Below are 25250 nucleotides of genomic sequence, written 5' to 3'. Positions count from 1 at the left end.
TATATAGTTGTTTAAAATGATATTTAAAAGTATTATGTAAATGTTATTTTTAATTGAAAATAAAATTATTTAAGCAAAAAAAAGAGTTCATGACTGCAATATATGTTCACTCCCACTGGATACCAAGATTATTGTCTTATTGTGTTCCTATCAGGGCATACTTGTAGCCTTCCCAGATCCTTAAATTAGTCTTAGAAATTTTTTTTTCTTTGGGGAATTGTCAGTATCGCCCAGACATATGTCTTCGTTAATTAGACACTAGATAGTGTGTGTTCTTTGAGTTTACAAACTGAGGACTCAAGAGTATCGCTGAGTACCCCTGTTAGGGTGCAGTTTTGAACTTTTTTTTGCCAAAAAAGATCTGAAAGTATGAGCATTTCCTCCTTTGTGAACCTTCGTCCATTGTTAGGCGAGGTGAAGCTACACGTGCAAGGACATACAAAGAAAGATGTAGACAGTAGCGTGATTGGGGTGGGGCAAGAGGGCCAACTGCCCAGGGCACAAAGTGTTGGGGGTTGCAGGTCAGCTAATCCCGATATCTAATGTAATACCATATTTGTGGTCAAACCTGAGCACTGTAGTGCTCCATGCAGGCAGGGTATAAACTGTAATGACTGTTAGCTACATCATATTTTGATTGTAAGGGGAAGTTTATTACATAGTCTTGAAAGGCACTGTATTATTTATTTTTATACTGATATTAACTTTAATGTTATGTTCCATAATCTGGTGTTAGTTCACCCAGTGATTTGTATGAGGTGCAGACTTTCAGCTAGAGCTGGATCAGACATTGCTTATATACCAGGCATATAAGTCTCCTTTTACTAACCTGTAAGAAAAATAATGGAAGTTATTGAAACCTTTATGAATATTTCAAATGTTCTATATTTTTCCTTTATTTTTTTCCCTAGTAATTGTTATACCTTCTCAAGTCCTTTCAGATATTTTTTTGGAAGATACAAAATACAGCATTGTGTTTAGTAACAGGTTGAATTTGTGAGGTATACAGTGTAGCAGTGATCTCCTAGAGTAACTAGACTTGTCTTGTAGTATTAGCTGGACTACAGAGAAGCGGGGTACTAATTTATCATAATTGAGAAGAACCAAAGGTACTTCCTTATTATAGCGGCCCCGGTGATAGCTTTTGTGTCAACCACACAAACGTATTATTGTAGCAACTTTCTAAGTTTGTAATGACAATATTTAATAAATTGTCCATTATATTGTAACTTTTTACCTTTGCCCATATTTCTTACTATTAGACTCTGAAAGGCATGCTAACCACTAGCTTGCAGTTGCTATACTTTAGATGTATCATGGCTTTAAATTTATAGCGGCCCCGGCGATAGCATCTGTGGCAACCACACAAACAGATTATTGTACCAACTTTCTAAATTTGTAATAGCAATATTTTAAAATAGTCCACTATCTTGTGTCTCCCCCCCATTCTTTTTAGTTTTGTCCATATTTCTTGCTGTTACAGGTTGAAGGGTATGCTAACCAGTAGTTTGCAGGTGCAATACTGTCGATGTATCATGGCTTTAATTTCGGAAGTTTTGCTTTGGTTTAAGAGGTCATGTACTCCCAAGGAAGATTTAAATGAATTCCCTACATACAGGTAAAAATACAAAATGCTATTTAAATTAAAGAAACGCATACAAACCGTTGTCGATAATGGTTGCTGTAGCAACCACAGACGCTATCGCCGGGGCTGCTATAATAAGGAAGTACCGAACCAAATTCCATTTTGCACATTTGGAACTTCAGTGTTTTATTAGTGGTCAGAGGGCAAAATTAAAACTTTTACTAGAGTTTCCATTAAGCTGTTCAAATAATCCCATTTTTACTCATGAAGCACATTTTCCACTTTCACTGTCATTAATCATTTCCATGATTCAGAAGGCCTTGCATCCTATCAACATTTTATACATGACTATTTGTAAAACAGAATCATTCAGCTGGTGTATTTTTAGTATAGCTACTCCCCCGGCCTGAAAGTTAGCATAACATAACAAGCTGACAGTACTTGTCAGCAGTTATGCAGTTTTTTTCCCTTTCCCAGCTAAAATCTTCATATTCATGTATTATACAAATTTGTTTTGTAACCGCTGTCATTCACTCTTAGAGTACATGTATTGCATAATTCCTGCCTTCCCTTAAATCTCACTCTTCCTTCTCTTTCTGGACAGTGGCACAGGAAAATAACTTTCTTGTGTGGCATAAGCTATGGAACCTTGCTGGCTAGGCTTATGTAGGCCCTTGGGCCGTTAGCCTAGTACCTACCTATGAACCTGTGAACCTATGTATTGTTCCCACAAATTCCATTTATTACTCTGTAATTTGCTCCTCCCCATTTCTAAAGATTCCACCTCCAGTTCCTTTACAGTGTTCAGTACTTTAATTACAATTGGCTTTGATTTTTATTTAAATTTTCTAGTAATTGCTTTTGTTTTTTGGTTAGTAAGGCCGTACTATGTGTGGATAATTCTGATCCTGTATCCCAGTTCAAAAAAGTCATTTCCGTAGTTACAAGTATTTGCTCACCCAACATTTCTAACAAAGTTGTCTGTAGAAAATATTTTTAAATCTGCCAATTTGCTACTTTCCCAAAAAACATGTACCCCGTTGCCTCTCTATTTCCTTTCATACCTCCAGCATTTACGATCTTTCTGAGGAAAACTTCTCTGAAGTCTGCTTAGGGTACAGAAATACCTATGCAAATGCTTGCAAGCAAAAGTCCTAAACCTTTTGGACCTGGGAGCCATACTGATTTTCTCCCATTGTTACCTTTGTTGTCATGCAATATTTTATTTCTCCTACTAATTATCCCTTTTTTAACAGCTGTTTTTGTTCTAGACTCAACTAAAATTTCTACCAGAGGTGGTCTTTCACTTAACATTCTCCTATGCCATTATCTTTGCCTGTTCTCTTTTATCAAGCCCTGGTAAGGAAGGCAGTCTCTAACCTGCAGTCCAAACTTATGTTGGGCATCATACCATTTGCTCCCAATATCTTAGCTCTTGTGCTGATTTTTTCCAGTAAATTCCAGTCCCTCTTGCCTATTTTCTATATCCTTACTTACAGTCATCCATAGCATGGAAGATGTTCTTCGTGTTTCACTGTTTCAGTCATCACATTTGGGTTATCTGCTTGCAGTAGCCCTCAGTCGGCCTGATTAACAAAGTCTTGGGTCCTGCATCGGTTGCTGTCTCATCTTTCATGATGTCAGGTAGTTAGGGGTGTAAAGCATGCAGCTGACGCTGGGTTTGGACTGAGAAGGCCTGGAAGAGGCAGGAAAGGACCAATTCTTAGAGGGCCAATGCGTACTAAATCTGGGAGGCTGTACTTGCAGGAAATCTTTAACAGTTTGCATAGATTTAGCTTTTTCCTCCATTGGTCAGCCGACTCCTGAAATTTTCGTTTTCAAGTTTCAGATCCGAAGTGTTAACTAAGCTAAGTACCCCGTTGGGGATACTTTTTCTTGCTCTAAACCAATGTCAGTAAAAGTTAACAATTGTATTTCTTGTGGAAAGCAAATACCTCATTAAGATTTTCATTTGTACTACATTCCTTGCTTAGGCCCAGACCACGACGTACCTCACTGTCAGTTTTGTGCCTTATTCAAACCTCATACTATTCGTCGTCGGTTCACTTATGCATCTAAATATTTTGGTACTCGGTTCAGTTATCCAGAAATGGCTTCAGTAAGCCACCCGACTACTGACATTCTGAAAAAACGCAAAGATAAAGACAGAGACAGACTGCATAGGTCCAAAGCTGCCGACGACGCTTCTCCTAAGCTAGTCACCAGTTTGCCGGTACTCAGTGAGGCGTTTTCGCAGCCCCTGATACCCTCTACTTCAGATTTGCCGGCCTCTACTGAGACCCATTCGGAGTCCGGTATGCCCCGAGATGCTTCTTCAACTGTGGAACCTGTGGATGTCTATACCTTGGATGGGTCCTGAGCCACTGTGCAGGCACCGGCTTCTGAGGGTGTATTCGGGCCTACTGACTTGCATATTAAACCAATGCCATCTTCTTCTTCAAGGCCTAAAACTCGATCCATGCCTAGAAAACCGACACCCAGACTGCATGGTCCAGCCCCTATGCCTAAAAAACAAATGATAAGAATGGCTGAAGACCTTATTACTCTAATCAGGGGAAGCCACCCTTCTCCCTCTAAGAGACCTAGAACTGATTTTCCTTCTGATTCTTCTGAGCAGGATTCTGAAATTTCTGTTTACTCTGATGACCAGGATTTGCCCTTATCTACCTATGAGGATTCTGATGCAGAGGACTCCATTCCCTCTGCTTCCCCTCCAGAAGATTTCTCTTTTGGTGAAACCTTGCATACTCTTAGGGAGCATTTCTGCTGGGAAAGCCAGGATTACTCTGACTCCAAAAAGAGGCTTAGGGAATTCTTACTCCTACCTCAACACAGGCCTTTAGCTATCCCTCCTGTACTGGACATTGTAGATGATGCCTTCTCGGAATCTAGCCTGGCCCCTGACTCTTTACCTGATAGGTATTACAGGGTACCTGACTCTCACAAGTTCCTCTTTAAAAATCCTACTGCGGATCCTGAGACCATTTCACAGGGACCCAAGGGCATTAAAGCTACTACTGCCAAAAATCCTACCCCCTCTGATAGAGAGTCCAGGGCGCTGGATAGATGGGGTAAGAAGGTATACACTTCTGCAACCTTGGCCATTAGGGCCTTAAACAGCGAGTTTCATATGTTAAAGTATCAGCAGCATATTAATGGATTGCTTAAACAGAAAATTATGCTGATTCCTGACTGTGCTAAAAATAAGGATTTACAGGATTTAATGCATTCTGCTGAACAAGTTGGAAAACATACTTTGCAATGTAGTTTTGATTCATTAGAGGCATCTTGCAGGGCTGCTGTCACTGGGTCTGTACTTAGAAAGCATGCTTGGCTTAAGGAGCAATCTTTGCCATATCATATTAAAGCTAAATTACTGGATGCTCCCTTAAACCAAGACCACCTGTTTGGCAACAAAGTAGAAGAAGTACTTAAAAAGATGGAGGAAAAAGCTAAATATATGCAAACTGTTAAAGATTTCCTGCAAGTACAGCCTCCCAGATTTAGTAGGCATTGGCCCTCTAAGAATTGGTCCTTTCCTGCCTCTTCCAGGCAGTCTCAATCCAAACCCAGAACCAGCAGAACACCCAGGCTTCAATCCCAAGGTACTCACAGGCCTAAGCAGTGGGGGGCTCCCACTTCCAAAGCAGGGAGTAGTAAGACTCTCCCTATGGTAAACTGTCTCAATGACTTAACTTTAAATCTTCCAAGTCCTGCTCAACTGACTGTTCCTTTAGGGGGAAAGATTGCCCTACATGTAAAAATTGGGAACTCATTACCCAGGACAAATGGGTTTTAAATATAGTTTCCCAAGGATACAGATTTCACTTCCACTCCTTACCAACCTCAAATGGTTGGCCAGACCTATCCCCAAGTCAGTGGGCAGAGGCTCAAAAGCAAATTCTCTCTCTTTTAAGCATCAGGGCTATTCAGCCTGTCCCAGAAGAAGAATAGGGGAAAGGTTTCTACTCAAGACTTTTCCTGATACCAAGAAAAGACAGTTCCTGGCGTCCTATCCTGGACCTGTCTATCCTAAACACATTTTTGGTAATCCCAAAATTCAAGATGCTAACTCTTCATCAGCTGCTTCCCATGCTAGGCAAAGATGCCTGGTTGGCAACATTGGATTTAAAGGAAGCCTACCTGCACATCCCAATAAGGGAATCTTGCAGAAGATACTTACACTTCAGAGCAGGCTACATGCACTGTCAGTTCTCTGCACTGCCCTTTGGCTTATCTACTGCGTCCAGGGTATTCACAAAGTGCCTAACTCCAGTCATTGCATTTTGCAGGCAAAGAAATATTCACATATACCCATACTTGGATGATTGTCTAATTCAGGCAGAAAGCCAGGACATAGTATTAAATCATCTGGCATTTGTAAAGAAACTGCTAACGTCTCTGGGGTACACCATAAACGAAAATATATCACATCTTGTACCCTGCCAACAAATTGTATTCCTGGGAGCAAGCTTGAATACAACTTCCCAGATGGCCTACCTCACGCCAGAGAAACAAGTTCATTTGACAGTCTACTTCAAACTACTGGCCACAAAGACCCAGCTATCTGCAAGGAAAATACTGCAAACCCTGGGGTTCATGGCCTCTTGCATTCTACTAATTCCATATGCAAGACTGCATATGAGGAAACTACAATGGTATCTAAAAAGCCTCTGGTGTTAACATTCTCAGGATGCTTTGGAACAAAATTCCAAATTACATCAGGCAGAGCCCCTCACTAACACTCTTCAAGATAAACCTTGACGAGTGGATGGGTAACAGAAAATACACCCCTGGGATCACTTCATTGGCTCTGCTTGACAGAGGATCAGTTAATTAATCAATGGGATGGCGAAAGCCGACACACTCTGGCTAGGCTTATAAATGCCCTCAGGCAGATAGCCTAGTACCTACCTATAAACCTATGAACCTAGAATCAATGATTCCTACCATACCTTGTCTACAGATAGAGTTCCTTTGGTGGGCAGAGGCCTGCCACCAAAACAAGGGACTGCCATTCACTCTACCCCCCTCCCGACCAAACCCTAACAATAGATGCATCAGATTATGCATGGGGGGCTCACTTGGCAGGGCAGTGCATTCAGGGCAAATGAAACCCAAATCAAATGCACCTCCATATCAGTCAAAAAGAAATGTTAGCTGTACAGAATTCTCTGACAGCCTTCAAGGACCATATTCTTCAGGGACAATTATTGGTAAAGACGGACAACATAAACAAGCAGGGGGGGAACCCACTCATACCCTCTCTGCAGACTAGCCATGGCTCTGTGGAACACAGCCTTGAGCTACCAAGTGCACCTACAGGCTCAATTCCTGCCAGGAAAGCTAAGTACAATGGCAGACTGGAACCAAAGATATTCAACATGTTGAGAAACAAATGAGGGAGCCCAGAGATAGACCTTTTTGCCTCCCCCCAGAACTACCAATTGAACAAATTCTGCATAAGGACTCCCCACAAACAAGCTTGGAAAGTGGATGCCCTGTCCTTTACCTGGAAAAACCTATCAGTTTATGCCTTTCCCCCTCTGCCTTTCCTCTCCAAGGTACTACTAAAGATCAAACAGGACAAACCAAGGACAATACTGATTGCACCAGACTGGCCACGCCAACACTGGTACCCCCGCTTGCGCAGTGTGTCACTGCTGCCACCATGGCACCTGCCTCAGAGCCCTGCCCTTCTGTCCCAGCAGGAGGGCCAGATTCTGCACCCACAGCCTCAAACCCTGAACCTGGCAGCCTGCCTAATTACCTGATCTCTCCATTACCATCTCTCAGTAAGCAAGTGATGGATGTCATTCTGGAGGCAAGGAGGCCTAGTACTAGAAAATCCTATGCTGAAAATGGAAAAGATTCTGTTCCTGGAGACAAACTCAGGGGATAGGCACAGCAGCGCCCAATTTACTCCATATTCTTCAATACTTAACTGAGATGCTTCAAAGGGCCTTTCCTTTTCCTCCATCAAAATTCATGCCTCAGCCATTTCAGCTCATTACAATACAGAACCACCGCTCTTCTCTCATCCACTGCTGAAGCAATTCCTCAGAGGGGCCAAAAACTTAAGACCACACAGGAGAGCCCCTACTCCAGCCTGGGACCTTAACTTTGTATTGGAAAAGCTCACTCTACCTCCCTTTGAGCCAGCTGCAAATGCAGAGTTGAAATTCCTTTCTTGGAAAACAGCCTTTCTTCTAGCCGTCACTTCAGCAAGAAGGGTGTCCGAATAACAGGCCCTCGTGGCAGTGGAGCCTTTATCATCTTTCATGCTGACAGTGTGTCCCTCAGGACCAATCCCTCCTTCATGCCCAAGGTGGTATCCAGTGTGGCCCTTAATCAGTCCATTCATTTGCCAACCTTATTCTCTAATCCACAGAACAAAGGGGAATGAATGCTGCACTCCTTGGATGTGCACAGACAACTTAGATTTTACTTGAACAGGACTAAGCCTCTCAGGAAATCTGAACAGCTGCTGGTTGCATTTGCTGCAGAGGCAGAGGGAAAGGCCATTTCAAAGCAAACCATTTCTAAGTGGATAGGCCATTGCATTCATTTCTGCTATAAGCACCATGGAAAACCTATCCCACAGGGGATAAGACCACATTCAGCCAGGGCTGCATCTACCTCTACAGCCTTTCTCAGAGGTGTCCCAACTAGGGACATCCTAGAAGCTGCTACCTGGAGTTCTGTACATACCTTCACCAAGCATTACCACTTGCCATTTTTTTCTAAATCCAGAGCTGGGTTTGCCACTACAATCTTGCAGGGCCTTATAGCTGGTCCTAATGCTATCTAATTATCTCCTCCCATCCTTAGCTTTGGGAATCTACCCAAATGTGATGTCTGTGACAGTGAAACACGAAGAACATAGTACAGTTGTGTACACTTACCATAAATGTAGATGTTCGAGTGGATTCACTGTTGCAGTCCTGGTTATCCTCCCTCCAGCCCCCTGACTTCTATTGACTATACCTCTATTCTTGTTTACTATGCTTAAAGCTTTTTGGTGTATTTGCTTTTTTATTGGGGGTGTAACCTTTTATGTAATTGCTTCCCATTATGGGGGCACCTGACATCTGGGGCAAGAAAAACTGATGTAATGGCATCGGCTGCATGTTTTATACCCTTGACGACCTGACGTCATGGAAGAGGCAACAGCATCCGACGCAGGACCCAAGACTCTGGTATTCGGGCCGACTGAGGGCTACCTGCAGACAGATAACCCAAGTGTGATGACTGCAACAGTGAATACACTCGTACATCTACATTTATGGTAAGTGTACATAACTGTACTTTATAATTCTCCTTAATGATGTGCATCCAAAGTCGTACTTTTTCCTTGTTTCTCAAACTCACTCCTTGTTTCATCTTCCCTTTTCACTTTGATTTATAACCTTCTGTTTGTGTTGTGTATATGAGCCTTAACTGCATAGTTTTAAAGAATCCCTGCAAATCAGGTAATACTAAACCACCTTGTTCTATGGGGCGAATCAACTTATCCCATTCTTAACTTTTGCCCTTTTTCTCCAAATAAATTCCTTCAACTCTTGATTATTAATTATTGCCAACAGCTTCTCCTCTGGTTGATAAAGATATGCCCAACCTGCGTATAAAATTAAAGGGACTAAAAACATTTTCAGTGCTCATATTTTGCGAGCCATGTCCATAATCAAGAGCTTCCAGTTTTGTATGTTTACTGTCTTCCCACACGTTCATAGCTGCCATAAGGAAATTATTTCTAATCCATAGACCTAAATACTTCATTGTATTATATCCCCTTAAATATGGGTTTTGGTGAACCAATTCATTTTTGGGATTTAGTAAATCCGAATTCTTGGAAAATATTTGTTGCTTGACTAGACAGGAGGGACACTAAGAGAGGCATAACATAATATGTAAAGGAGCAAATTATGAAATATGATGCTTTGTAGTATTGACCACAAGTTGGGATTCTGGTAGTTCATCAGCTCCTTGAAATTCATTTTATAGAGGCTTTCAGATGTACTTTAAGTTAGCTGGAGTTTCTTTCCCTCTTTATCATGCAGTAACTGTCAGCTGTGTTCCCTCCAATTACAACGCCTAAGGAATGCTTGACAGCTTTGCCAGACTACAGTACGTTTGCCAGATCTAAGAAAAAATAGGCCTTGTAATTTGTACTTGAAAATTTATGAAAAATTTTAATGGAATGTTAATATTGACTGTAAAATTATGTTATAAAATATATTAATATATGTATAATTCTGAAGAAATTTAAAACTAGTATTTTTGTATAACTTTATGACAGCAATTTGTTTAAATAGAAGTAACAGTAATGAAGCAATCAGTTTTTGACCAATGAGATTTTTTTGTTCTTGTTTGCAGGAATGTGGAGTTAAGAAGCACACCATCGGACTCTGACTCTGAAATGGGAAGCACAGACGCTCTTAGTAATGGTACAAAGAAAAAGGATTTGGACGCAGCCCGGAGGCTAGCCAAGCGTCTGTACAATAAGGATGGCTTCAGATGCTCTGATGTTGCAAAGCACTTGAGCAAAAAGTATGCAAGAGTTTGCTTTCTAGTATATAAACTGTCTAATTTTATTTGCTGAATGCTGTACTATTGAATGTGTACGGTGTACTGCTGCTTCTGTTACTGTTCATTTCAACCTCCATGTACATTCACTAATGTTGTGACAAGAAGTTCATCACTTGTGCATATCGTTGCGTTGGACGGTTCTCCAGTGTCAAGACAGTAGTGAGAGAAAGGAGGGTAGAAAGAGTTGAATTTTTACCTCTGGGGAACACAAGAGCTTGACAAACAAACTGGTGTACATAAATTGAATTCCATAGCAGTACACTCTACCAGGGCAGAGAAAATGAATGTGAGTGGAGCAAATGGGATTATGTTTGATAGTCAGCCTTCTGGTACTGTGCCAGGTGATTGGCAGCTTGAGTTTGAGAAAGGCTTGGGTTACAGAACACCAGATGGGATGGAGAAGCTGCACCTATCCAAGGCAGCTTAGTTCTTAGAATAATTTTCTGCTATTTCATGAATATAGTATTCTGTATGGTTGTTGTTGTTGTTGTTATGCTCCATAAGGAACTGTATCCAAAATCCTACTGTCACATGGTAATCAAGGTTTTTTTACCTCGAGGGAAAAGTGGAACTGAAACTAGTAGCAGCTAAGTTCTGATTCTTAAGTGGAATGTGTTAGCAAAGTTATCGTATAGCTGTAGGTACCAGAATTTGTTGTTTGTAAAGATGCTCGTATACATTTTTCACTCAGTATCAAAGAGGAAGTCAGCAAGCATTTGCAGCATGCCTGTATACCGGAGCCCCTTTATGTTTACAGGCAGAAGGTGGCAAGCTGTGTCTCTTGTGGGCGGTGGGACAGCATCATTCTTCGAGGATGAATTGGGGTACTTGGATGGGTCGCATTTAAAGAACTGTGAAGGTGAGTAGTTTGTGGGTTGGATTACTGTGAGTAATATGGACTCTGAGGCTCAGTGGAATAGTGGGCAGGTGAAACAAAAAGAATATAGCATTTTTGTGTATGTTTTTATGCAACGTTTAATAATACACAATCATATATACGACAGTTGCTTAAAATGCAGCATGTGGTTGGATGTTTTAACAGAAGGCAGTGCACCATTACTAGTCTGGAGAAGGAGAAACATAAATTGTCTGCGGTGCTCAGTTATTTGATTCTTTGTTTAATTTAGAGCAGAATAAAATTGCAATTTTCTGCATTTGCCTTCCTTTTCTGCTGGATTCTTTATATTCATTCATTGCACCCAGAAAGTCAGAAGTAGCATAAGCACCAATTTTGCCATTCCTACAAGAGCTAAATCAGTTTTTCTGATTGTAATGCCTTGGAACTTTGTGTTTTGCTTTATATTAGCCGTGGTGTGATTTTATAAGTGACATGTTAATGTCCAGAGTGATGTATGCTTTTTTGGTGGTGGTGGTGGGGGGGGGTGAAATGCATTGCATCCAGTTTATACTGTTTATTTCTTTGAACCTTAATGATATTTTTTGTGGTGCAACCTTGTGACCTCTGTCATGATGCCGTAGTTGGATTGGTTGTGGGGATATTTGTAGATATGGATATATGGGTACTGACATAAACCAGAGGTTAATGAAGCCTTTGAAAAAATAAAATGTGGAAATGCAAAGAAACGTGTTTTTGTCTCACTAGTTAAGTGTTTTGTCAAATATACTGAAACAAAGATGGTTCATGTGGATGTCTTTTAATACCTAGTAAGTATCCATAACCTTAGCTGATTTTTGTACTTACAAATATACCTCAACAAGTTAACCTCAGTAATACAATGGGCAATAATGGAGGACATTGGGCTGTGCATAAGTTGAGGTTAAGAATGCAGATACTTGTTTTGTTTATGCCACTGAAATGCCAGTATTGTAAGTGCCCTTTTCCTGTATTGTTATTACTGAAGCACAATACATTTAGACAAACACAAACTATGGTGACTGAAACTAACAATGATATCCAAATGTGCTGTTTTTTGTCACAATAGTAGCTGTTTTATCTCTTAACTTCTTTGATTTGGACAATGCAAAAACTTTGGGGGAGGGGGTAAGAGTACAAAGTAAGGGACAATTTTTAAATATTACTTTACTTCAGTTAAGATGTTACTAGAACAGAATAGTTTGCATAAAAATGTATTTTCCATATAATAAGTATGAAAATCTAATGTTTTACATTACTAACAGTAACTCTTACTGCTTTACCAAAAAAAAGAAAAAAAAAATCTTAACAAATTAGGAGCAACAGGACAAAATGAGGGATGTGATTTTATGTGCTCTTTTGCTTTACTATTATTAAAGGACAGTACATGTTTAAGAAATACGCCGCACTGCGGTGGTGGTGCTGCCTTACCGTTGTCGCCTCATAGCAAGACGTTGTCCCGTTCGATTCTCAGCTAGAGCGTCTTCTGTGTGGAGGCATACGTGAATGGGGCATGCCTATGTTGAAGGTTGTGCATCAGGGCTGGTAACCCGGTACATAAAAATCCACTATCAATCACTAGCGGACTGGAGTTCCGCTGTGGCGACCCCTAACCGGGAAAAAGCCGAAAGACACAAACAAACAAACATGTTTAAGAAATACGCCATCTAAAATACACTGCCCTTTAAGTAGAGCAGTACTCATAATTTATTTGTACTTACTTGACAGTGTTACAAAAATGTAGCAGAGATATAGAACCTTTCTCCCTGGGCCTCCGCTGAAAATTGGCTTTGTTCCAAGTTGGACTTTCCCGGTTAACAAATGTTAAATAAAAAAAATAAATATAGTTTAGAGTATTATGTCTGCAATGCACAGCTGTCAAACTATGCTACTGCTGTAACATTCCTAGTAGGATGCAAACACACTACCACCGTCCGGTGTTCTCCATTATCGCCTTATAATGTATAAGTCATTAACAGTGTAATCAACAAACGTACTATAATATCCCTGATGTCATTTAGTTGTAATATTTAATACTTTCTCCTTTTCTTGTTCAGCATTCTGGTTCTTAGTCATTTACTCAACAATTTCATAAACAGTGTATCTGTAACAGTCTCTATAACAGTAGGGATCAGTGTCACAATGTTGAGTAGGGGGATAGTCCAGTAAATCCCCCACAGTTCTGTCATCCTGCTCACTACTGTCCATCTAGTGGTACCTGTCAGAAACTGACTATAGAATCTGTCTAGTTAAACCATGACATCTGCTTACTCAGAAACCATTGTCCCAGGTCTCCACAGAACTCTACTTCCTCCACAGTTGCCACTTGTTCAAAGGTTCGTAGGTATATGCTAGGCTAACGATCACTAGGGCCCTTATAAGCCATGCTGTGCAACCTAAGTGTGACCCACAAATTTGATTTATATAGGTGGTGATCAGAGACATAAGAGCCAGACCAGGGGGTGAATTTCCAATCACCTAACCATTGGTCCAAGTTGCGCTTAAAAGGGATAGGGAGGAACTGTGTTTCACATGGATTGGGAGCCTCTTCCAGAGAATGGGAATTCTGAGAAACATATATGTCTCTCCAATATGTCTTATTTATATCACAAGCAACGTTTATGTCTTTTAATCTGGTAGTTCTGATGCTGTTTGTTTTGAGGATGTGGAAAAGTTTCATCAAAACAGGGTCCGGTGATGCCTTGTATTCCTAGCAAAGATTTATTTTCAAGAGTCTGTATGATAATACCAAGTAAAGAGACAGGGCTTTGAGGTGATCAGCCTAGGACATTGTGTTTACTCACTGTATTCTTTTTTTAAGGAAACTTTGTGAATGTTCCAGTTGTTGCATGTGTCTGCTCAGGTACATACCGAATGGGGCATTATACTCCTTGATGGGTCTGATGAGGGCCGAGTACAGTAGTATGATGACCTGTCTGGACCATAGACGCCATACCCTTGATTATAAGTTGAGCAACATAGATGAATTTTCTTACTACCTTGGACACATGCTGGTTGAAGCCTAGGTTACTGCCTACAAGAGTTTCCAGATCCCTGACTAGTGAATCAACTTTTAAGGGTGTTTTATTGATGACGTAGATACCCAGGGTGGCAGACTTCCCAAAAGGTACTGCAGTGCATTTCTTGATATTGAATTTTAAGTCATGGCTTTGGAGTCAAGTGTTTGTCTGTATTAGACCTTTCTGAAGGTTGTTCACATCTTGAGGGTGTTCAATATCTGACCCCAGTTTGCAGTCATTTGCAGACTTGGTCAGCCAAAGGCCTTTGACATTGGCTTTAACATCCAAGAAGTAGATGCCAAAGAGGAGTGGCCCAGCATAGAGCCTGGTGGACTCCACTGGTGAACGGCCTCTTTGTAGCGGTGGCCTCATTGATTTTAACTTTCTAGGTCCTATCTGCTAGCTATCCAGCATGTCATAAAGAGGTTTATACCTAGTTCCATAAGTTTTTTGACAACACCCGAGTGGGGCATCATATCAAATGCTTTAGCCAGACCTAGGTACACAGTATTCAATGTTTTCCCCTCACCCATTGCCTTAGTGACCTTTTCAAAGAAGTCCACCAGATTCAGTAAGCGTAACCTTCCTTTGACAAAGCCAGACTGGAGTGGATCCAGTGTCTGGAGGTCTCTTAAGTCCTTGTTGATAATTTCCATGATAATTCTTTCCATGGCTTTACAAATAAGACTAGTCAGACTAATGGGTCTGTAGGTTCCAGGATCTATTGAAGGTCCTCACTTATGAAGGGGGATAATCGCTGCAGTCCTCCATTCACATGGCACAAAGCCTGTTTTAAGACTATAGTTAAATAATGACTCCAGGGGTCTTGATAAGTCATATTTAAGACTGTTCAAGAGACATCCTGGGTTATTGGGGCTCATTGAGACAGTGCTCTTGGCCTTAGTGACTGCAGCCAGTTCATGCTCCTTAGTTATAGCTGGAGGAGGTATGGTTGAGGGTATTTTTGAGGGGATGGTTGGGGGTGAGAGGGGGTTAGATTTGGAACAAAATTTGTCCACTAGCAGGTTTGCTATATCACCAGGCTCAGTGAATGTGGCACCATTAACCACCAGTTCAGCACATTGCTCTTTGCTGCCCTTGAGATTTCCAGAATAGCTGTAACAGCTGTTATGATTGTCTTTCACCTGGGAGGTTACTTTAACGTCAAAGTTGGCTATGCTTAACCTAATTATCCCTCTTAGTTGTCCATTTTCTTTGATGAGTGAGTTTCTGTTTTTATAGGAATTACCCTTCCTGATATTTGCCATTATTTTTTTCCTTTGTTGTATAGCCCATTTGGGATGCCACCAGAGTGGTTTGTTTCTATGGCTAGTCCTGGGCTTACTTCGGGTAGGTACACCAGCCTCTAACATGGTTGTACATAGTTTCTGAGAGCAATTCAGCATAGGCTGCTGTGTTTTATGGGTTTGGAGGGTCATTGACTTTTGACAGTCTATTACTTAATAAAAGGTAATTTACCTTGGAGCATTTCTCCCCTGGCCTGTGCTGAAAATGGGCTCTGTCCCAGTCGGACTTTCCCGGTAAACAAATGCTAAATAAATGAACTGTTACTGGTTTTAATGTGGTTATGGAGTTGATTTTGATTTCGAAGGAGACAGCTTTATGGTTAGACCTTACTAGGGAAGATGAGACATTGTGTGGGTGCAGCATTCATCTATATTTGTAGACATGAGGTCCAGTATGTTTTTGCCTGTAGTGGGTGTATTCACTGTTTGGTCAATGGTGTTTGTATTTACGAAGTCCAGGAATCTCTGTGCCTGTAGATTTGAGGCTGTGTAGGATTTTCAGTCTATAGAGGAGTAATTAAAGTCTCCCATGAGTACCCATGACTAGGGTGTTAGGTTGGATGGTAGGTGTCTCCAGTGGGTCCAAGTATACATTGTGAGCCTCTTGGGACATGGAGGATGACCTATTGTGGGCTAGGATATGGTACGGGATTTGTGTTATCTGCACGTGGAGGAACTCCAGCGCAACTGTGTCACTATCTGCCTTGTTTTAACTCTAGCTCATTCTTTGTATTCAGTTTCTCATTACCACACTCTTTGCTTATAGCAGTTTCCATGCCAAGAGATACAGATTATAGCACAGTGAGTCAATGTCTAACAAAATCCCCAAAAAGCACAGAAAAGAACATAGGTTTATACCTTATCCAACTACCTTATTTAACATCTGCTGTGATTTTTTTTCTAACTACACATTTTTTTAAAGTCCCAAAACCTGTCCTGTTAGTGCAGAGGATTAAAGCTATGAGGTGTTAATGAGCTGATTTCCTGTCATCCATAGTGTGATGCCTTCAGCTTCTTTTTACTTAATGTGTGATTTTGAGCAATTCATTTAAACAGACAGTGCTCTGATGCAATTGGGAAAATGGCTTAGGTTATTCAGTAGTGTCCTAGACAGCATGCCTACTTAACTGTGTATGAACCTATGTACATTTCTACCACTTGCCTCTGCAAATATTCTCCATAATTTTTCAAACATATTAACTATACCAGTACAAACAATGTCAGGCAAAAATTCTAACCTTCCTTGCTTTCATTGCTTATTTAACTACCCCACATACCTTTTTCCACATTTTCTTGGTAAGCTGCCAAGTCTACTCCACTCTGCCCACAGTGTCTCCTCTATTGTCATCCTGGTTTCTTATATCTTGTATCTCTCACTTATCTGTCATTTTCTAGGGACCCACCCTTCCTTTACCTGCATTATCCATTGAACCATTGTCAGTGATGTCTGCTGTTCTGTTTCTCTTTCCTTAATGATATTCCATATCTGTCTCAGGATTTGATACATAACCATATCTTCCTGTGTTTGGTTCTTCGGTTTTTATCCTCCCTCTTTCAACTAACTAGTATCAGTATTTAAGCTTTGAGTCTATTCTGTTCCAGTGCCAAAATGTTATGGTTTCGGACATCATCTGTTATGTCCTGTAAATATTGCTTCTAAACCAGGCCCTGAACTGCTTCTGAGAATTATTAACTGTAGCCCCCCCCCCCCCACATTCTGTATCTATGGGTTCATTACCCTTTCCTTAAAGGTCAAGACTCGACTCCCATACAATCATTTAACATCTGTTTATAAACTGCCTGATAGTTATGATCTAAATATGTGTGCAGAATATTCAACTGTTCTTGATTGAGTGTTGTATACAGTGTTGGCCAAATAAATAGAAATCTGTGTTTTTATTGTTGTTTCATCATGTAAGTCAATACTAGTATATGAAATAACAAACAATGTAATTCATGTTATGTGAGAAAATGTTCAAATACAATGTTCTAATATTTTGTGAATGACCATTTGGCCATTATCAAATATTTAACTAATTGATGCATAAAACAAACAGGTTCACGTCAGTTTTCAGTCATAGAAGTATTGCGCGCTCAAGCTGAAATGAGTTCTTCAGTCAGTTGCTGTTTGTTTGTTATGATCTTTTTCTTCATCTCTGACTTCAGAATAGCCCACAAGTTTTCTATTGGATTCATATCTGGGCTGTTACCTGGCCATGGTAACACTTCAGTACCATGGACCTCAAGGAAACTTGTCACTTGTCGAACTTTGTGACATGGTGCACCATCATGCATGAAGATGAAGTCCCCTGTCCCAGTAAATCCCTTCTTCTTTGCCCAGTCACACAGCAGACGTTGCTATAGTATGGTTCTGTACTGTTCCTGCTTCTTGTTTCCCTGCACAGTGTAGTGCCAACCTGTTCTGAAGGTGCTCATAACATTCCACACCATCACTTGAGTGGGGTGTTTGACGCACTGAATGATACAATCATCCCTCATCTGCTCTCCAGATTGTCATCTGACATATTGTACTTGCTGATCTGAACACTGTATTATGTTTCCTCACTGAAAACTACCTGATGTTCTTCGTGTTTCACTGTTGCAGTCATCACACTTTGGTTGTCTGCCTGCAGGTAGCCCTCAGTCGGCCCGAATACCAGAGTCTTGGGATTTCTGCATCGGATGCTGTCGTCTCTTCCATGACATCAGGACATCAGGGGTATAAAACATGCAGCCGATGCCATTACATCAGCTTTTCTTGCCGTGCACGAGCCCGAAGCAGAAGCAGTTCGCAAGTGCCAGTCAGCCGTTTCCTGAAATTTTTGTTTTTCAAGTTTCAAACCTGAAGTCTTCTAAAGCTAAGTACCCCATTGGGGATCCTTTTTTCTTGCTCTAACCAATGTCAGAAAAAGTTAACAATTGTCTTGCCTGTGGAAAGCAAATACCTCACAGAGATTTTCATTCTTACTGCATCACCTGTTAAGGCCCAGATCACAATGTCCCTCCCTGTCGGTTTTGTACCTTGTTCAACGCCCAAACTAGTCATCGTCGGGCTATTTTTGTCGCTAAATTCTTTCGCTCTCATTCACCGTATTCTGAAATGGCTTTGATAAGCCATCTGACTACCGATCTTCCGAAAAAACGCAAGGATAAAGACAGAGACAGACCGCATAGGTCAAAAACTGCCGACGAAGCTTCCGTTAAGCTAGTTGCCAGTCCGCCGGTACTCAGTGAGGTGTTTTGCAGCCCCTGTTACCAGCTTCTACAGATTCGCAGGCATCTACTGAGAACCATTTAGAGTCTGGTATGCCGCGAGATGCTTCTTCGACTATGGAACCTGTGGATGTCTCCACCTTGGATGGGTCCGGAGCCGCTGTGCAGGCACTGGCTTCTGAGGGTGTATTCAGACCTTCTGATGTTCGTATTAAACCGACTACTTCATTAATGACTAAAACTAGCAAATTTTTCAGGCTCAGAATTCGCACTACACCTAGGAAACCGACAACCAAAGTGCATTCTCAAGCTCCCATGCCATAGAAACAAATGCTTAGAATGGCTGAAGACCTTATTACTTTAATTAGGGGAAGTCAGCCTTCCCCCTGTAAAAGACAAAGAATTGATTTTCCTTCTGATTCTACAGACCATGAGTCTGATGACTCTGACCCCTGTGATTACAAGGACATACCCTTATCTACCTATGAGGACTCAGGTGCAGAGGATTCCATTCCCTCTGACCCCCCCCCCCAGAGGACTTTTCTTTCGGTGAAACCTTGCATACCCTAAGAGAGCATTTCTGCTGGGAATGCCAGGACTACCCACAGTCCAAAAAGAGACTCAGGGAATTTTTAGACTTGCCTCAGCATAGGCCACTAGCTATACACCCTGTCCTGGATATTGTAGATGATGTCTTCATGGAATCCAGTCTTACCCCTGATACTTTACCACCAGCTTCTAGAAAGCCTGACAGGTACTATAGAGTACCTGACTCTCACACATTTCTCTTTGAAAATCCCACTGCAGATCCAGAGACCATTTCCCAGGGACTTAAAGGTATTAAGGCTACTACAGCCAAAAACCCTACCCCTTCAGACAGGGATTCTAGGGCTTTAGACAAATGGGGTAAGAATGTATGTACCTCTGCAACTCTTGCCATCAGGGCTTTAAATTGCCAGTTTCACATGTTGAAGTACCAGCAGCATATTATGGAACTAATTAAACAAAAAATGTTGTTGATTCCTGATTGTGCAGAAAATAAAGACTTACAAGAGATAATGCATTCGGCAAACCAAGTTGGTAAACATACATTGCACTGTGGTTTTGATGCCTTAGAAGCATCTTGCAGGGCTGCTGTCACTGGGCCTGTTCTGAGAAGGCATGCTTGGCTGAAGGAACAAATCTTGTCAGATCATGTCAAAGCAAAATTACTAGATGCTCCATTAAACCAAGAATGTTTGTTTGGCTCAAAAGCAGAAGAAGTTCTTAAAAAGATGGAGGAAAAAGCTAAATCTATGCAAACTGTTAAAGATTTCTTACAGGTACAGCCATCTAGATTCAGTAGGCATTGGCCTTCAAAAAACTGGTCCTTTCCAGTGCCTCCAAGACCTTCTCAGTCCAAACCCAGGGGCAACAGACCATAAAGACTACAGTCTCAGGGTATGCACAGATCTAAACAATGGAGTGCTCCCTCCTCAAAAACAGGGAGTGGTAAGCCACCCCCTTATGGAAAAAGTTCACAATGACTTGTCCTTCATCCTTCTCAGCCATGGCCAAGTACTTGCACCCCTAGGAGGAAAACTTGCCCTGCATGCAAAAAACTGGGAGTATATTACCCAGGACCAATGGGTCTTAAACATTATATCTCAGGGCTACAGATTCTACTTCCACTCACTGCCAACCCCAAGCGGATTGCCAGACCTTCCTCCAAACCAGTGGGCAGAGGCCCAAAAGCAATTACTTTCTCTTCTCAGTACCAGGGCTATTCAATCTGTTCCAGCAGAGCAAAGGGGACAGGGTTTCTACTCCATACTGTTCCTGTTGCCCAGAAAAGAGAACTCTTGGCGCCCTATTCTGTATCTGTCAACTCTCAACTCTTTCCTGGTGGTACCAAAATTCAAAATGCTTACACTCCAACAACTGCTTCCTATGCTAGCCAAGGAATCCTGGCTAGTCACCCTAGACTTAAAAGAAGCTTATCTGCACATCCCCATACGGGAATCTTGTAGAAAATATCTACGTTTCAGGGCAGGCTCTATGCACTATCAGTTCTCTGCACTTCCCTTTGGCTTATCTACTGCACCCAGAGTTTTCACATAGTGCAGTTTTCACATAGTGCCTGGCTCCAGCCATTGCATACTGCAGGCAAAGAAATATTCAAATTTACCCATACTTGGACGATTGCCTGATTCAGGCGGGCAGTCAGGAATTGCTACTTCAGCACCTGACGTTTGTAAAGAGATTCCTAACTTCTCTGGGGTATACCATCAACAAAAAGAAATCACATCTGGTGCCCAGCCAAGAGATTTTACTCCTGGCAGCAAGCTTGAACACAACTTCCCAAATGGCATTCCTCACTCCAGAAAAGCAGGTTTATTTGACAAATTACTTCAAACTACTGGCCACCCAAACCCAGCTATCTGCAAGAAAAATTCTGCAAGCCCTAGGGTTCATGGCCTCATGCACTCTACTAATTCCATATGCAAGACTGCATATGAGGAAACTTCAATGGTACTTAAAAAAGTCTCTGGTGCCAACATTCTCAGGACCTGGAAACAGTAATTCCTATCATCCCTTGCCTAAGGGCAGAGTTCCTTTGGTGTGCAGAGGCTTGCAACCACAACAAGGGACTCTCTTTCACTCAACCCCCCCCCACCCCCAAACCCTGATAACAACGCATAAGACTATGCATGGGGGGCTCACATGGCAGGCAAATGCAGTCAAGACAAATGTAGCCCAAGACAAATTCACCTGCATATCAAACAAAAAGAAATGTTAGCTGTACAGAATGCACTAACAGCCTTCAAATACCTTATCCTGCCAGGACAACTCTTGATAAAGACAGACAACACCACAGTTATGTGGTACATAAACAAGCAGGGGGGAACTCATTCCTACCCACTCTGCAGGTTAGCCATGGCTCTGTGGAACACAACCTTGAGCTATCAAGTGCAGCTGCAATCTCAATTCCTGCCAGGCAAACAAAATTCACTGGCAGACGACTTAAGCAGAAATCTAATGGACCCACATGAGTGGAAACTGCAACCCATCTCATTCAAACTTCTAATGCACAGGTGGGGGACACCAAAAGTGGACCTCTTTGCTTCCCCCCAAAACCATCAACTGAGCAAATTTTGCACCAGAATTCCCCACAGCCAAGCATGGAAAGTGGATGCCCTATCCTTTACATGGGAAACCTCCCAATCTATGCCTTTCTCCCTCTGCCCCTCCTTTCAAAAGTACTACTCAAGATCAAACAGGACAGGCCAAGGACAATGCTTATTGTACCAGACTGGCCACGCCAGCACTGGAACCCACTCCTACGAAGTCTGACAGCAGTGCCACCCTGGCACCTACATTAGATCCCCTCTCTGCTGTCCCAGCAGGAGGGACAGATTGTGCATCCTCAGCTGCAAACCCTGAACCTGGCAGTCTGGCTTATTCCCTGAGTACATCACCAGCAACCCTCAGCAAGCAGGTGCTGGATGTTATCCTTGAGGCCAGGAGGCCTAGTACTAGGAAATCCTTTTCAGAAAAGTGGAAAAGATACTGTTCTTGGAGCCAGTCTCAAGAAAGGACACAGCCTTGCCCACCTTACCTCAAATCCTAGATTATCTAGCAGAGGTGCTCCACAAAGGGCTATCTTTCTCATCAATTAAGATTCATGCCTCTGCCATCTCAGCTCATTACAATACTGAGCCACCCCTCTTCTCTCACCCTCTGATCAAACAGTTCCTGAGGAGAGCTAACAATTAAAGACCCGCAAAGGAGAGCTCCCACTTCTGCCTGGGAACTTAACTTTGTACTAGAGAAGCTCACGCTCCCCCTTTTGGACCTGCTGCTACAGCAGAGTTAAAATTCCTCTCTTGGAAAACAGCCTTACTTGTAGCCATAACTTCAGCAAGAAGAGTGTCTGAGCTACAGGCCCTTATGGCTGTGGAACCCTTCATTATCTTCCATGCGGACAGGGTTTCCCTCAAGACTAACCTATCATTTATGCCCAAGGTGGTATCCAGTGTGGCTTTAAACCAATCCATCCATTTACCAACCTTTTTTCCTAATCCTCAGAATAAAGGAGAAAGGATCCTGCACTCTTTGGATGTGCACAGACAGCTCAGATTCTACCTTGGCAGTGCTAAACCTTTCAGAAAATCTGACCAGCTGCTACTCAGCTTTACTACAGGGGCAGAGGGCAAGGCCATTTCAAAGCAAACCATTTCTAAATGGATAGCACACTGCATCCATTTATGCTACAAACACCATGGAAAACCTACCCCACAGGGGATCAGACCTCATTCCACTAGGGCTACCTCAACCTCTACAGCATTTCTCAGGGGAGTCCCTACCAGGGGCATCCTGGAAGCTGCAACTTGGAGTTCTGTACACACCTTCACCAATCATTACAATTTAGCTATCTTTTCTAAATCCAGAGCTGGATTTGCCACAACTGACTTACAAGGCCTGCTAGCCAGCCCTAATACTTCTTGACTGCCTCCGCCCTTCCTCAGCTTTGGGAATCAACCCAAGTGTGATGACTGCAATAGTGAAACACAAAGAACATAGTACAGTTATGTACACTTTTATTTATTTATTTATTTATTTTATATTTGTTAACCGGGCTAGTCTAGCTGGATACATATCCTTTTTCAGTAGAGGCCCGAGGAGAAAAGCTCCAACATACATGGTAAATCACAAGTTGAAAAAACAAGTTATAAAAAATACAGGTTATAAAAAATACAAGATTATAAAAAAGTATAATCAAGTTGACGTGTTACATTTACAAGATTAGTATAAAAGTATGATTTTATATAGAAGAATTATGGGACAAAGATAGATCGGTTGGTATACATAGCAGAGATATGTTAAATACTAATAGTATATATAGGAATTACCATAAATGTAGATGTTCGAGTGTATTCACTGTTGCAATCCTGGTTACTCTTCCTCCAGCCCCCTGTCTTTACTTTCTACCTATCCTTTTTTTGGCCATATCTTATGGCAGTGGTATTTACTTTATACTGGAGGTGTTCCACACTGTGTGATTGCTTCTTATTTTGGGGACGCCTGACATCTGGGGCAAGAAAAACTGATGTAATGACGTCGGCTGCATGTTTTATACCCCTGACGTCCTGATGTCATGGAATAGGTGATAACATCCGACACAGAAATCCCAAGACTCTGGTATTCGGGCTGACTAAGGGCTACCTGCAGGCAGATAACCCAAGTGTGATGACTGCAACAGTGAATACACTCGAACATCTACATTTATGGTAAGTGTACACAACTATACTCTCCCAATCTTCTTCTGACCAGTTCTGAAACTCTTTCGTCCAACGCAGTCTTTTTGCCTTCATTTGGTTGGACAATTTCTGTTTCTACAGAGTCTGCAGGCTCAAAGCCCAGTATCCAGAAGTTTCAGTCGAGCAGTTCTGAATCTTATTGTAACACCCTATCAGCATCCCCTGCAGCTGTGTACTGGATGCCTTGCAATTCTTACTGCATTCTCTGATCAGATGCAAATCATCCCTAGGAGTTGTGAATGTTCTGCGACCACGACTGCTAGAACGTTTGGGTGACAACCCTTCACCGGTATTCGGTTTCTTTTGAATTTGGCTGACAATGGCTGACTAACTCCAACCTTCTTGGTGATTTCTGATCTAGGATCACCTTCTTTGAGCAGAATCTCTACTTTTGCATGTTTTCATGGCATTAAGTCATCCAGTTTACCCATTTTTAAGACTATGGAGCCCCATCATTATGACATAATTACTTTTTAAGTAGGTAAGTAACATTTGAAGTAATAACTACTTCCTGTTACCACTTGCCGTACCCCCTCTTCTTCCTTCTCTTGCTGCCCCTAGTCTGTATAGTGATGCTGCTACCTGTCATGCTATTTTTAAAATTATCCCTTGCTGATCGGCCGCGCCATAGGCTGCTAACTTTGCCCGGTAAGTGCTGCACTTCATTCAGGCTTGCTGCCACATGTGTAATTGCTTTCTAGCTCTGGTTCAAATTTGTTTTAAACTGTTTTCTGCTATTTTTTACTGTCTGACAAGGGAATGCTCTGCGAGTCAGTTACTGAGCGGTTTTTGTTATGTTCTGAACTCTCGCTAATTCAATCACCTTGAACTGAACTATTTTCAGCTATGCTTACTGTTTGAATAGGGGATGCTATGCGAGTGAGTTCAGACCGGTATTTTGTATTGCTCTGAATGCTCACCACTTCAGTCGCCTCTTCAATTCCCTTTACATTGAGCCAGGTCTGGATGTGCTTTTGCCACTTCAATCCCTTTGAATTAAGCCAGGTCTGGAAGTGCTTATCCCACTTCATTCCCTTTGAATTGAGCCAGGTCTGGAAGTGCTTTACCCACTTCAATCCCTTTAAATTGAGCCAGGTCTGGAAGTACTTCTGCTGCAGGCCGATGCATCCCTCATAATGTTTCCTGACCTACCTCGGCTCCTTATCTAATTCAATATACTTGTTTGACTGAGCCGTAGTGTACAAGACATATAACCTACCCAGTAAGCCTGTTCCCTGCCCGCACATGTGTAGAATGTATTTGCACTGTTGCTTATGGGTTTTTCCTGCTTATCTGGAGGGAATTCAGTGGGAAAGGTAGTGTGTTCCTGTTAACGATATT

General features: G+C 41.8%; 1 protein-coding gene across 1 annotated transcript in view; it reads left to right on the top strand.

Moving 5' to 3' along the window:
- The window catches only part of LOC122791839 (PH and SEC7 domain-containing protein 3-like), a 2374133-nt gene that overhangs the window by 1703375 nt on the left and 645508 nt on the right, over nt 1-25250 (top strand). The window contains exon 6 of the mRNA XM_044059799.1: nt 9983-10156. Within this exon, the coding sequence (XP_043915734.1) occupies nt 9983-10156 (174 nt within the window). The remainder of the gene's footprint in view (nt 1-9982; nt 10157-25250) is intronic.

The sequence above is a fragment of the Protopterus annectens genome, chromosome 17.part0, assembly GCF_019279795.1.
Source record: "Protopterus annectens isolate FY-2018-M chromosome 17.part0, PAN1.0, whole genome shotgun sequence".
Classification (NCBI taxonomy): domain Eukaryota; kingdom Metazoa; phylum Chordata; order Ceratodontiformes; family Protopteridae; genus Protopterus; species Protopterus annectens.
This window is presented reverse-complemented; position numbering and strand designations above follow the sequence as displayed.